The sequence below is a fragment of the Mobula birostris genome, chromosome 13 (assembly GCF_030028105.1).
Source record: "Mobula birostris isolate sMobBir1 chromosome 13, sMobBir1.hap1, whole genome shotgun sequence".
Classification (NCBI taxonomy): Eukaryota; Metazoa; Chordata; class Chondrichthyes; order Myliobatiformes; family Myliobatidae; genus Mobula; species Mobula birostris.
The window spans coordinates 67,974,993-67,989,701 of record NC_092382.1 but is presented as its reverse complement, the minus strand read 5'-3'; the positions used below and the strand labels follow the sequence as shown (position 1 = coordinate 67,989,701).

At 45.6% G+C, this 14,709-nt stretch overlaps 1 protein-coding gene and 1 long non-coding RNA gene across 2 annotated transcripts in view; both read left to right on the top strand.

Moving 5' to 3' along the window:
• LOC140206927 (NACHT, LRR and PYD domains-containing protein 3-like) overlaps nucleotides 1-7,181 on the top strand; it is a 43,442-nt gene extending 36,261 nt beyond the window's left edge. The window contains exons 8-12 of the mRNA XM_072275222.1: nucleotides 2,256-4,023; nucleotides 5,211-5,297; nucleotides 5,447-5,617; nucleotides 5,777-5,944; nucleotides 6,106-7,181. Coding sequence (XP_072131323.1) covers nucleotides 2,256-4,023; nucleotides 5,211-5,297; nucleotides 5,447-5,617; nucleotides 5,777-5,944; nucleotides 6,106-6,193 — 2,282 coding nt within the window. The 3' untranslated portion in view covers nucleotides 6,194-7,181. The remainder of the gene's footprint in view (nucleotides 1-2,255; nucleotides 4,024-5,210; nucleotides 5,298-5,446; nucleotides 5,618-5,776; nucleotides 5,945-6,105) is intronic.
• Nucleotides 7,182-7,337: 156 nt separating this feature from the next.
• LOC140206931 (uncharacterized) lies at nucleotides 7,338-10,641 on the top strand. Its single transcript, XR_011888430.1, has 3 exons — nucleotides 7,338-7,386; nucleotides 8,443-8,678; nucleotides 10,572-10,641. It is a non-coding gene; the product is annotated as an uncharacterized lncRNA (long non-coding RNA).
• The last annotated feature ends 4,068 nt before the right edge of the window (nucleotides 10,642-14,709 follow it).

Sequence of the window (14,709 nt, the reverse complement as noted above, 5' to 3'; positions counted from 1 at the left end):
GTCTCCCTAGTTATAACTGTGTCGAAGACTTTTCACCAGTACTGTAGTTTTAGGTGCTGAACTCCACAGTTTCGGGCAACAGTTCAAAAAAAAACCTAACCTGCCAATGATTTCGGCAACTGCAACACTGTTTCCCTCTAATATGCTGTTCTCTTTTACCTTGTACGACCTCATTGTACCGATGTGATTAAATTATCCGTTTGGATCGCATGCAGAAAGGTTTTCCATTGTACCGCGGTACGCGTGACAATAATAAACCAATTTACCGATTTATCGTTGTCAATAATACAGAGCCCCTTGGTTGCTAAGATTTTATACTGGCGTTGGTCGTGGGGATACGTTGGTGGAAGCATTTCTTCCGACAGGAGAAGGGCACAGGCGGGTGATTGGCGACTTAAAACCGGTCGCTTCGGGCAGATGGGACTCGACTCGTCGGCCATGACCGGCCGCTCATCCAAAAGAAGGAAAATTCTGATCTCAACCCTCCGCTGCTTTGCAACTTTACCCTCATTGGGAAGACTTTGGGAGTAAACCCTGTCACGTACACAGTGATGGGTTAAAGAGCCAGCAGAAATACAAAACACTTTGGAGTCCAGTATTGCTATTAACCAATAATATTTGTTAGTAACTACGCAATACAGTAATATAAATGCAGATAAATCAAACAGGTTTGCAATGATTATATACATGTGGAAATATAAGAAAACCATGCTTCTTTAAGTCTAGGGGTAAATAGATAGTCTTACGATAATGAGTAAAATTCAGTTCAGTTCGTGGTAGTGAGTTGAGTAGTGCTGGAGAGAGAGAGAGGGAGAGATTTGAATCTTCAGGTGAGCTGACGCCGTCGATCTTCCCGTTGTCCTCCGAAATCCTTTAAAAGTCACCGACTGTGACAACAACAAAGGGGACCGCTGTTCTGCGGTGGAGCTATCAACCCATGCGAGGGTTGGACAAATAACTCCCCTCCGGTCACACCTTCTCTGCACTACGAGAACCACTCATCGATCCGCCTGATCAATACCCCAAAACCCACTTTTTCGGTGGGCACAACAAAGCTCATTGTGTCCAAAATCATGTGTTTCAGGCCTATCATCTGACCTTCTATTTATCTCACCGTACTGAGTACCAACTGTCTCTCAAATAACTCCTCCCTTCTCTCGTCAAACAGGCAGTGTCCTTGGAGAAAGTATAAATTACCTGTGAGCAGTCTTCATCTCCCTCTCCCTCTCTCTCTCTCTCCCTCCCTCTCTCTTGTAAACAAGGTGTTTAAGGTGTTTGTGTTAAATAACTCTCTCTGTCTTTTTTCAAAAGCACAGTTCGTAGGGGTAATCGAGCACAGTTTATAAGGGTAATTCAGGACCCCGTCACAACCCAATGGGAAAAGCCTGGAGCTGGAGCAACGCAGACTGGCAACGCCAGCGCTTCTGGTTCCAAACCGTATCGGTCTCTGCCGTTCCTTTGGGTTCATCAGATGCATGGAGAGATGGAGTTAGCTACATGGGCAGCAGTTTTCTCTCCATATCGTAGTGTCCTGGCTTGCGTATCTAGTCAGCGGGACCCAACATCCATGGTCAACTCTGACAGACAGAAGACCCATAATACAGCGCCCCACACCCGCACTGCCAGACTGATCAGTAGCATTTGCCAAGACTGCACCCCCTCTCCCAGAAACATGACTTAAATCACTCAGACGCTTGTGGTCTCTCTCACTCACAGAGATACCGTCTTTCACCGCTCCTCCATCTCTAAAATTGAAAACTACCCATTTTCGTTCTTATCATTCCAATGCGTTATCGATACAAAACTTCACGCATATTCCCCTCCTATTTTCATACAAGAGCAGTGGACACCTGTAACTACCCAGCGTGCAGATTTGCCAAAATGCACAGTGTCCTGCTCTCCATATTTCCACACCAGATGAATATTAACAACGCCTGTTAATGATACAAGTAGTGTTCTAAATATAGTGAAATGTTGTTTTGATGGAAGTGCAGTCAGGATTGCAATAGTATACCAGGGGAATGCTCACCTTCACAAGTAATCAGTACCAGATTATGAGGATTGGACATTTTCTGGGACATTCATCGCTGTAAATTCAGGTGCCTGTGAACAAAATGTTACTTTCTGTCCTAATATCCAGGGAGTCTTGAATTAATTCATGTAATCTTAAACACTGAATGTTGAAATGCATTTATACAGTTCCTTGTCAGATGAGCCATTTAACATTTTGACAATGTTCTCTGTTCCCATGGAAGATGTTCAGCAGAAACACAAGGAGACTCTGCGGACACAGACTGAAACACTGAGAGTGAACACGATCCTGATGACGGAGAAGGTGAAGGTTTTCCAGCTGGTTGATCGATACGCTGAGCTCACGGTCATTTCTACTCTTCGAGATCGGAGACTGGTGGAGCATGAGCTGCTGGCAAGAGGCAGAGACCACGAGGAGTGGAGAGAGAAACATCTCCGCGGAGAGCTGGAGAAAATCCGCATTGATTATCTGTTTCAGAGCAGTTACTCATATAGTTCCTGGGAAAGAATGAAAAGGTTCTTCACACGATCATCTTCGGGAAGTTCGGCTGTCGTGGCCGGAGTCCCGGGGATCGGGAAAACAACAATGGTACAAAAGTTTGTTTATGACTGGGCCACGGGGAAAATATACCAACAATTCCAGTTTGTCTTCAGTTTCAAATTCCGGGATTTAAACACTATTAACTGTAGAATAAACCTGAGGGAACTGATTCTGGATCAATATCCTTACTTTGGGAATTTCCTGAGAGAGGTCTGGAAGAACCCAGAGGGATTGTTGTTTATATTCGATGGTTTGGATGAATTCAAGCACAGAATCGATTTTGCTGACGGTCGGAGAGACACAGAACTAAAGCACCAGTGCCCAGATCCCGAGTGGTGGTGTGAAGTGTCTGACATAGTGTACAGTTTAATCCAGCACAAGCTGCTCTCAGGGTGTTCAGTGCTGGTGACCACCCGACCCACTGCCTTAGATTTATTGGAAAAGGCGGAGATCAGTGTCTGTGCTGAAATCCTGGGATTTGTTGGTGAGGAACGCAAGGATTATTTCTATAGGCATTTTGAAGATCAGACGGTGGCAGCAGCTGTTTTCAAACACGTGAAGGAGAACGAGATCCTGTACACCATGAGCTACAACCCCTCCTACTGCTGGATCCTCGCTCTGGCACTGGGCCCCTTCTTCACACAAAGAGACAGGGACCCCCAGCGAGTTCCCAAAACTATAACCCAATTATATTCCTACTATACTTACAACATCTTAAAAAACCACGGCCGTGATATTGAGAATCTCCGTGATGTGTTACTCAGGGTTGGTCAGATGGCCTTCACAGGGCTGTCCCAGAAAAAGATCGTCTTTACAGATGGCGATTTGATCAGCTACAATCTGCAGCCTTCGCAGTTCCTGTCCGGGTTCCTGATGGAGCTTTTGGAGAGAGAGAATTCTGCCCGGTGTGTGGTGTACACATTCCCACACCTCACCATCCAAGAGTTTGTAGCTGCAGTCGCACAATTCCTGACTATACATCCCAGGAAAATCCGGAAGTTCCTCACTGAGGCCCACAACACGACAGATGGGCGATTTGAAGTATTTCTCCGTTTTGTTGCTGGTCTCTCCTCCCCAATGACAGCTCGGGGCCTGGAGGAGTTTCTGGGTCCATTTGCTAATGAAAGAACCTGCCGGGTGATTGACTGGGTGAAGGAGGAGATTGAACGTCAGATTAGAAACACAGAGACTGAAATTGGTAAAAAGAGCCTCCTGAACACATTGCACTACCTGTTTGAGTCTCAGAATCGTGGACTGGCTCGGACTGCACTGGGATCTGTGGAGACACTTTCATTCCGCGGGATGACGTTGACCCCAATTGACTGCGCGGTCCTGTCTCATGCTATCGGACTCTGTGATACAATAAACCAGCTCAAACTGGAGTACTGCCATATTCAGTGTGAAGGAATCCAGCGGCTGGGACCCGGGCTACACAAGTGCCAAGATTTGAGGTATTTTTTTTTTGTTGTTTTTTTTTAACTTTTACTCTGAACAGCGAAACTGTTCCATTGTCTTGTTTCAATGTAAAGGAATTTGTGTAAAACTCTGGTAAATCAGATTGTGAAGAATTGTGAAAAATGCTCAGGAGATTGGTCGGTATTCCTCAAGGACGAGAGGGTTCTGGGATTCCTTGTAAAGGGACGTTGGAGACGTCATCAGATCAGTGAACAATGGCCACTGGTTTAATAGCAGTGAATCACAGGAATGGTCGTGATTCTCGCTGCCTGTGGCACGTCCATTGACAATGTTCCTTCTCACTGTCTCTGACACCCAGACCGACACTGACTGCAGCAGGTGGGTCAGAGATTCACACCCCCTTACCGGTGAGGTGAGGGACAAGAGACCGTCAGCAGACTGTCCGAGTCAGTGGGAGAGCATTTCTTCTGTGAGATTCCCTCTCCCTTCCCTTCGCTGTGCCTTGCGATTTCCATCAGTCCACCTGTGTGACTGTGCTCACTACCAGATACCCACACCTCATGGGCGCATCTCTTTTCTCCGGTTTGTGGGCCTCTAATTAGACACACCCGTCCGTGCAATCTATTTCTGCCTCCTGGTCTTGTGGGTTCACCTTTTCCATTGGCTATCCTCATCATGGATCTCTCTTCCTCCTGATTGCATCTCTTCACCTTATTCTACTTCCTCCTATGGAATCTCTTTCCATTCCCCTACATCCTTTGGGACCTCCCTTCCACATACACCTTCGTACTGTGGGATCTCCCTTCCACATCCCCTTTCCTCTTGTCTGATCTCTCTTCCCCATCCCCCTGTCTCCTGTTGGATCTCTCTTCCTCATCCCACTCCCCGCTTTGAGGATCCCTTCCACCATTTCAATCGACATTTTCTCCTTCCTGCCGAACTTTCTCCCGCCCTTCTGACCCTCTCAAGTCACCAACACTTTTCTAACCATCGTGGAATGAGACAGAATTTGGTGATTTTTCTGTGTCACACCTATGGACTACATTACTGACGTTCGGTGAATACTCTGGAGCAGGGCAGTGAGGAACCTTGATAGTGATGGGAACTCCGACCAGTGATTTACTGAAGGGTTTAATGTTTCCTGAAATATCCGAGTGAAAGAAATTTCATGAGACCCACGATTTGAATCGCATTGTTCATCAATTTGTCTGTTTGCGTTTAGACTTGGGGATAATAAACTGGGAGATTCAGGAGTGCAAGTGGTGGCTGCGGCTCTCAGAAACCAGGAGTGTAAAGTACTGACACTGTGGTAAGTACCAGGCTGTGGGAGATTGTCTTTACAGTCACTGGGTGTCTGACACTGAACAATAATGTGATCATTAATTGTGCTACTGATAAACACTGGGGATTTTTATCTCCTGTTTCTATATCCTTCGCCCCACTCTCTCACATCTCCAGGCTGGACTACGTTGGTCTCACAGATTCTGGTGCCGAACATCTCGCCTCCGCTCTCAGTACAAACCAATCACTGGTGGAGCTGAACCTGAGTGGTAATGAACTGGGAGATTCTGGAGTGAAACTGGTGTCCGTGGCTCTGAGGAACCCGGAGTGTGAAATACAGAAACTGTGGTAAGTACCAGACTGAGAGATTGTGTTTACAGTCATTGGGTGTCTGAGACCAAATATTAATGTGATCAGTAATTGTATTACTGATAAACTCTGGGGATTTGTACCGTCTCCTGTCTCTCTGCGTCCTTTACTCTTACTCTTTCTCTCGTTCATCTCCAGGCTCTACAGTGTCGGGCTCACAGATTCTGGTGCCGAGGATCTCGCGTCCGATCTCAGTACAAAACGATCAATGGAGGTGCTGAGCTTGGCATCAAACTCGCTCACAGACCTATTTGTCCCCGCTCTCCGTCGCCTCGTACTGAACCTCCCGCATCTGGAATGGATCCGGTGAGTGTTTGTGTTAATGTTCAATGTGATAAAATATCAGCGGACTCACGGGTTTTCTGGTGATATTTATCTGTGAGTGTTGTTGAAAATTAACCCTAGTTCCCTGTTACGACACTATAGTGTAATCCATTTATTTCAGTTTTTTCCTCCATCTGTTTCAGCCTAGCGGGGAATCAGTTCAGTGAGACAGGGAAAATGGAACTGGAGTCTCTGACGGAACTCCGACCCGGACTGAAAGTGGAGCTGTGAACGTCTGCATGTGTGAACATCCCCGCCCGCGGGATAGGGGTATTTTGACCAATTTCCTTCCCTCCTTCAATGCGCGCCTTCCTCTTTAATTTCCAACGGATCTAATGGACCCTGGTCCTGGGCGAGCCCTCTGTGTCGTCAGAGTTGGCCCCGCAGTGACGTATTCCGCCTTACGTCAAGTGTCGCTGCCTTCCAGCGTTCGTCCGTGTTGAGAGCTCCGCCAAGTGTGACCCCGGGAAATTACACAGACAGGAAGACTCCGTGGGTGGGGCTCAGTTCCCAGGGTGGGATTATCCCGGGAGAGAATGCTTTTGTTCACTTTGAGCTGAGGACGGTGCATTCGGCAGTCTGGCCGATATAATGATGTTAAATTGACAAATCCCTCGGCAGTGACACTGGTCTGCAGCGATCTCGGACACAACCCTGAGGTGTGATTTTATAAACATAGGCTCTACGATGCAGAGTGTCGCTGAGAAACGGGACTGATTATTCAACCTGTCACTCGTTGTCGGCGGTCAGGTAATTGTGTGTGACTGTGGTAGAGGTTGCAGCCCCTGTATGAGTATCTGACGATGCTGCTGCTCAGGTTCGGGCTGCATTTCAACACCGCGCTTCTCATATACGGGCACCCGATACAGAACAGGGCGGGTCGCAAGGAGGATCTCCTGGTGGGATTGTTCCTGGGCCGGGCCAAAATGGTTATTCACGGATCCAGACGGCGGTACGTGGAGGGCTGTGCCCGTCCGAATGGTTGTCCCCCTTCCGAGGATGCGTTCGTGCCCAGCTGTCCTCGGAGAGGGAGCATGCGTCGCAATGGGTACATTAGGGGATTTCCGGGAGCGCTGGGCCCCACAGGGAATCGACTGTTTAATAGACGCTAGTAACCATTTTTTTTTTAAACTGAGTGTACTCACAGTATTGTAAAATATGAGCGGTTGTACCGTGTGTATTTGTTGTGCAAATAAACTTTTATAGTTTTGTAAATAAAACGGTGAGCAGTTTACTAATTCCCGAATGCCACGCACTGTTTAATTTACATTTGTCATGATGAACTGTATAGACCGCTGTAACGCCTCGTCCACGCAGACAAAATCGAATGAAGAGATGAGAAGCACCGATAAAATATCTGGCGCGAGTCCACAGAAGTCCCGAAGAGGGAGGAATGCGAGTGGAACACCGACATTAAACACGTGGTGAAGCACTATCACGTCGCACACTCCCAGCGTCAGATACGGACTGAAGCTCCCTCCGTACCGTCCCATCACACATTACCAGGGTCAGACACAGCGAATCCCCTACACACCGTCCAATCAAAAAAAAAAAAAAAAATCTCGGGTCAGACACAGTGTTAGTACACAATCCGAATCAATTCACCAGTTATCAGACACAGAGCGAACCTCCCTCGGCACCGTCCCATCACAAAACTTTGTGGTCAGACACAAAGTGCAGCTCCCTACGCACCGTCCTTACACACAAAACCAGGGTCACGGTTTCATCACAGACTACCACACTCAAATTCAGAGAGAAGCTCCCTCCGACAAAACAAGTCCGTCAGTGACTTCTCCGGATAAAAGTGGGTGATAGCATATCAACCAGCTGAAATCGGTGGGGCAGAAACAGGAATGTTATCACCATCGGCACATAACAATTGATGTACATGGCAGACCTGACTTGGGAGACCTCAGAATGGAACAACTGTCCCAAGAAGATGGGAAGATGAGGATAAAGGGGAAGCCTGTTAGGACCGAGATTAGGAAAAACTTCTTCACACAGAAAGTGGTGAATCTGTGGAACTCTCTGCCACAGGAAACAGTTGAGGCCAGTTCATTGGCTATATTTAAGAGGGAGTTAGATATGGCCCTTGTGGCTAAAGGGATCGGGGATATGGAGAGAAGGCAGGTACAGGGGTCTGAGTTGGATGATCAGCCATGATCATACTGAATGGCTGTACAGGCTCGAAGGGCCGAATAGCCTACTCCTGCACCTATTTTCTATGTTTCTGTGCTTCTATGGAACAGGCACTATCAAGGGGATAATTTTCAGTCCTCTCATCCTGAGAATCAGGACAGTTTTGTCAAAAGTAAAATATCCTGAATCGAAAATGGGTAAGTAAAGACGGGCGGCTTGAGTCCAACGACAATTGGGAGCCTAGATTGGATGGATTCGAAGAATAGATACAAAATATGGACATGAAATAATTTAATATTTAAACCGGAATTAAGAGCAGATATTACACTTGTGCGTTACAGGTTTAATTCAACATGAAGGGAATAATGTATTGTACTGCGATGGCATCAACCATGACTGGGGCCAAGTTCCGTCTTGTTCCAGAGACAGTAGAGCGGACAAATGTGTTAACAGTGATCTCGTTGCTTGGTAAACACACAGTGAACAGAAACGAATCATTTCAACGGGCACGGGTAATACGGTCTAATAAAGAATAAACTGAGGACCCAAACTTGTATTAGACATACCTGGACAAAAGGTATAGTCCCTATGCTATAAAACTCTAGATGTGAGATTATTCAGTATCCCAGATGATATATATATGAGTCAGTATCTAGGTCCAATTATTCAGCAGCCTTCAGGTAATGATGGCCATGGTAAGATCACAGTTATGTGAGATCGCACTCTTGTGTATATCGAGTGGGGCAGTCATCTACACAAGAGGTATATCGACTGGGGTGGTTTCTCAAAGGTTGCTTTTATCATTATAAACTGTCGACAGTGGAATGTAGTACACGGTGAGAGTAGAATGGGGCAGGTTCTAAAGGACCCGGAGAAGAGTTTCTTTGTCAGGGGCCAAACCCTTTCTAGGATTTCAATACTGTTAGACAAATCAGTACCCCATACCCACAAGAAACGGAAGCTACACTGGAGCCTAAATGTAGTGAGACCCAGCGTAATACAAACGGGTTAGGGTTAGTGTTAGAGGATACAGGGGAATTTGTCACTTTGGTACCAGCGTACCAGCAGGTGCAGGTAATCTTTAATCGAACTGAAATAACGGCGGCCGAATGGTGCTCACATACAACAAAACCATGAAGTACTCACCTTCTTGGGAGACAATAAAGCAGGAGTAAGTTTAAGCCAGTCAAAGATAGAACGTAAAGAGAACTATTGGAGTGAGTGGGAGCAGGTTATGCATCGGGGTAGCAACGATCAATACCCTAAATATAGCAGAACGAGAAAACCAGGTACAGTCCCTCCATCAGAAAATAAAGAATATTACTGAAGAGAATTACCAAGAGCAGGTACAAACTGATTGGTCGAGATGCATCTCAGGTAACTCTGGATACTGTTAAATTTCTGAAGCCCCTTCAAGGTACAACAGATCTGATTATTGGCCACATAGACCTCATGTCTAAGGAAATGCTTAAAACTGAGATATGTGCTACATATGCTAGTTGGTTGCTTACCATGATCGGCACTAATTTATTACAACTTGGTGCACATGAATTGCCAAATTTGGTCTCAGATGAGCAACTAAATGAATGGGTCAGAGAAAGGGTGCCATTGTGTCATATTAGAAGCCTTATAATAACCGACAGAGTACGGGGTACCTGTGATAGTCATAGTAGTCAAAGTCACACTTTATTGATCCTGGGGGAAATTGGTTTTCGTTACAGTTGCACCATAAATAGTTAAATAGTAATATGTAAATTATGCCAGGACATAAGTCCAGGATCAGCCTATTGGCTCAGGGTGTCTGACCCTCCAAGGGAGGAGTTGTAAAGTTTGATGGCCACAGGCAGGAATGACTTCCTATGACGCTCTGTGTTGCATCTCGGTAGAATGAGTCTCTGGCTGAATGTACTCCTGTGCCCACCCAGTACATTATGTAGTGGATGGGAGACATTGTCCAAGATGGCATGCAACTTGGGCAGCATCCTCTTTTCAGACACCACCGTCAGAGAGTCCAGTTCCATCCCCACAATATCACTGGCCTTACGAATGAGTTTGTTGATTCTGTTGGTGTCTGCTACCGTCAGCCTGCTGCCCCAGCACACAACAGCAAACACAATCGCACTGGCCACCACAGTCTCGTAGAACATCCTGAGCATCGATGATGGAAAAGGAAGGTTTTATGCTGGAGCAGTAATCCACATCCCCCAACATTGAAATAAGTCAACCTACCTTTTGAAAAGGGTTCACAATGTTGGGAAATATCATGAGAATACATAGATATCTTTAAGTAACTCACCAGTACATGCTATTGTTATGAATTGTACTGAGAAAGGGAATAGATTTATCAAGATTCTGTCAAGGGGGAGACCACTGGTCTTGTCCAGAAGAAATGACAAAGCAGAAGCTTAGAAATTGTGGTTTCACTACTTATCACAATTGTTCTTTTTCTATTTTCCCTGTGAATGATCAGTCCTTCTGACAATATACATTGGTGGAACAGACATATTATATCGCAACAGGAGCCACAAGTTATACCAAGTGATGGAAACAATGCCCTTTGGAAAGTCACAACGTCGCCATTGGGACTGTGGCTTTAGATAAGACCATTGGAGGATGAACCTTGCATCAGTCAGCAGGAGGTAGAGTAATAAAGGAGAACTTCAAGATCCAACACACTGATAGAGATGAATATCTGCGGGGCTATTTTGCTACTGAATTGCCACCAATTCCTCACTTGACTGCAGACTGGATAAATGTTGCTGAGGAGGCAAGGGAGATAATGCATCAATGGACTAAACACACCAAGTTTATTAAACACACGCTGGTAAGGCAAATGAACTATTGAGTTACCCAGGCTTTTGGAATTGGGGGACAAATGTTTAAATACATCCATGGGTAAGAATAGTATCACATGTTGCTGTAATACTAATTTTATGTACCCTGATAATTGTATTGCTCAATGTATGTCAACTGAAAAGCCGGAAGGCTGAAATAATGCGAAAAATCGAGGGCAACGCTTTTTTGAAACAGCAGGGGCCATTTTCACTATACAGTGTGTGAACTTAGTTGGTAAATGTCAATACTTTTATAGAATATAAGTGTTGCACACCTACTGGGGATCCATAGCAGTCTTATGGTCAGTCAACTGAAATGGGAGGGGGATAATGATCCGAAGATAAATATATTTGGATCAAGAGGAGGGAAATGTTGGCCAGAGGAAACTGCAGTCTGATCAAGGACAGTGGAAGCAGGCAAGTCAGTTGCCTTTGTTCACCCCATCCCCCATTTTGTGCACTGAACAGTTTCTTGCTCTTGGATAATCCAATCAGAGCAACTGAATGTGGACATTGGAAGCTTCAGGTAATGATCTGCTAAACCTGAGACCATTCTCAAACAAGTAGCCATTTGTTATGTAAAGGGCGTGGACTCAGAACTGACGCCTGACTCAGGGAGAATCTAATCAGAGCAATAAACCTGAGACCATTCTCAGAGGAGTTGATACTTGTTATGTAAAATGCCAGACCTTCAATCGGTAACCTCATTAGACTCTGTCTGGGTTGCCTCATTTAACTGGTTTGGGCCAGTCAGAGTGTGAGAACACACATGCACAAGGCTGGGGTGGGCAGAGCCATGAAGCAATGTCGGCTGTAGCCCTGTACAATGAGCAGTAAGAGGGCGACCCAGGTACGGCAGATGACCTTGAGCCAGCGGGATGGAGATCCAACAGTTCAAGTTGTGAGGGTTAGTATGATACTCAGGAGTCCAAATAGACAGGGGCGATAACGCTCGAGCAGCCAGAGACCAACCATCGCGACTCGGGAGGACCTCACGGACACTTGGAGACCGGGATCACGTAGATCGTGGACTCCTTTTCCGGGTAATACCTTTTCTCTTCATTGACTGTTCATGGAGTGTAAGGGGTTCAAATAGGGTGCAGACCTGTAGATAAGAGTGTCAATCCACCTGTTTATTTTAGTTAAAATAATAAAGGTTACTTCTCGGTATATACATATTCTCTATGCCTCACTGATCATTTTTACAAGGGGTGATTCTTGTAACAAGTTAATCCCGTGATTGTACCCTTTCCCTCTTGATGGAAAATTAATAATTTAATATGCAGACTAGGGGCCGGGCATTTAGAACTAAATCTAATATTAACGTGCTAATCGTGTTCGGATGTTCAGTCACAGCCCGTGGTCAATGATGACGGGTATTATTACTGACAGCAAACTTGAGTTAATTGACGAGTTTAGATATCAACGTCACTGCTGTCTCCGAGTTGGGACAGAAAATGTAATAACAGTGTTAGTTTAGTGAGGGAAGTTCTGAATAAGCAATGAGATGATCTATGCGGATATTCATGGACCCGATAAAAAAAACATTTCTCACATGATTGCCGATATTGAGGGAGTGACCTTGTCTGTGTGGCCAATGACCGGTCTGACTACGCAATGAAAACACCAGTGATGCGTCATCAGCGACGTGATCGCTCTGTTTACTAAGAACTAGTCCCGGAATCGTTCTCGGAGTAAGAACGATCTTATCCCACGGCGTTGTCTGATAAGTAGAGTGGAAATTTCTAAAGACACGGACAAATACAGCACGGAAACAGGCCGTTCGGCCCGTGTACTCGTGCTAAACTATTCTCCTAAGTCCCATCGGCGAAGATAAGGCAAAAAAAACTAGAGCAATTCCGCCACCGCCCCCCCCCCCCGCCCACAGTGCGGATTGGCATTCGAATTTCCTCAACACTAACATCGATTTTTCAAACTGTCCTTAACATTGTGACTGCAAGATGTTTCTGGAATCCTATAATTTATCAGAGCGATACCCGGGACAAGAGCTAATTTCCAGTATCGACCTGCGAGCTGGGTGAACCGGACCGTTCTCAGTCACTGTTAAACGGGAGAGGTTTCGGGAACACAGGAGAGGTTTCACGCTGGAGCGGAGCAGGGCGGCTGGAAAAGGCGAACAGTGGGACTTTGACGTCAGAACTGTGGGTCACAATGATGGCGCTGATCTACACTAACAAATGTAGGTCGTTCCACTGGGGAAGGGGGGGGGGATAGCAACCTGCGAATGCAGGAAAAAAAGATTAAAATAATCGTCAATGAGCCGGAGTGAGAAATCATTCGCGATGATAAAGCGGTGAGTAATGAGACAAACAAGGAGAAAGCCTGTCTCCATTGGTGCAGAGTTTGCCTGCAATGAGTGGTGAATTAATTGGGCCAGGCAGGGAAACATCACTAATTCATGACATCCTTTCAGTAATGAGAGCCAGGGGATGTTTTATCGCGTCCTTCAGTTGCTCCCTGAACTTGGTCTGGGTGAATTCGCTCAACGTGCGAGTGATTCAGAGCAGCGGAATCTGTCCAAGTTTCGCACAACCCTGTAACCGATTCGAAGCTGCTGACATAAAACTCGGATAAGCTAGTCGACTCTCTGGGACACTTTGAGCGGGAGATGTGATTTTGCTGCGGCAGATTCCTGCCCTTATAAAAGACATTTTCCTCTATTCCTTTGCATTTATTCCATTCCTGCTGAAATTTTACTTATCCGCAGTAATGTCCCTCTTTTATCCCCAAAGCAATGCATCGCTGTCAGAATTTTATGGCCTGTTCGTAATTTTCCAGTTTGTGGATTTTTTTTTCGCTTCAGAACACCGACAGCGTTCACAGCCAAATGTAAACGCCGACGGTAAAAAAAGCATTAGTGGAGAACGTTTTTGAATGGAATCTGTTGTACAAGGAGTTCTCTAAATCACTGAGGTCACAGTCAAATGAGCAGGCCGAAAATTTCAAAACAACAACAGTATGGACATCTGATAGAGACATCGTTTGGAGGATAGTCAGAGGACAGCGAATACTCGCAAGAACATTTTAACAATAGTATAGTAGAAATTGAGATCTCTCCTTTTTTTTGAATAAAATGCCAATGTAATTCAAGGAAGAATTCTAAACTTCGAACGGTATTGCAGAATTCAATCCATATAGACAACTACATTTTCTGCTGCACAATGTTATTCAGATGAATATTGTTTGAAATTACCAGAGAATAAGCGAGTCGAGAATATTCACCATAATGTAACTTCCCTCAGAAGAAGACAGGTAATGAGCAGTTTCTCTTTATCATTATTATAACCCAATTCTGCGAAAGCCTCAGAGTGACATTTGAAAAGCGAATGAAGGATTGTTTTAAAGCACGTGAATTACAACAGGAAAGGACAGAGGTGAAACAATTTAGATATTTGCTCACCGATTCCGATAATGCGGAGATGGAGCTGCAACAGGACGAATGCCAGTGGTGAACCGTGAGGAAATGACAACGGATTACCTGGACAGCCCGAGAGTTTTAGAATAGACAGTCGGTTCTGGGAGAAGTGGGAAGGCGGGATGTTCTGTTCGGTGACGTGGCAGGCACATACGGAGCTTGGCGGCGCTGGGTGTGCAGTGACTTTGGCGGGTAGTTGATAGTCAGACGGGTTGTCTGCGAGAATAATCCGCATTTGGAAGTCAGATTAAATTCCGTTGCAAACACAAGGAGTTTGAAGCAACTTGATTCAAAAGTCGATATTTTTGAGCGGTCGATGGAGCGACTGAAAGGAAGCA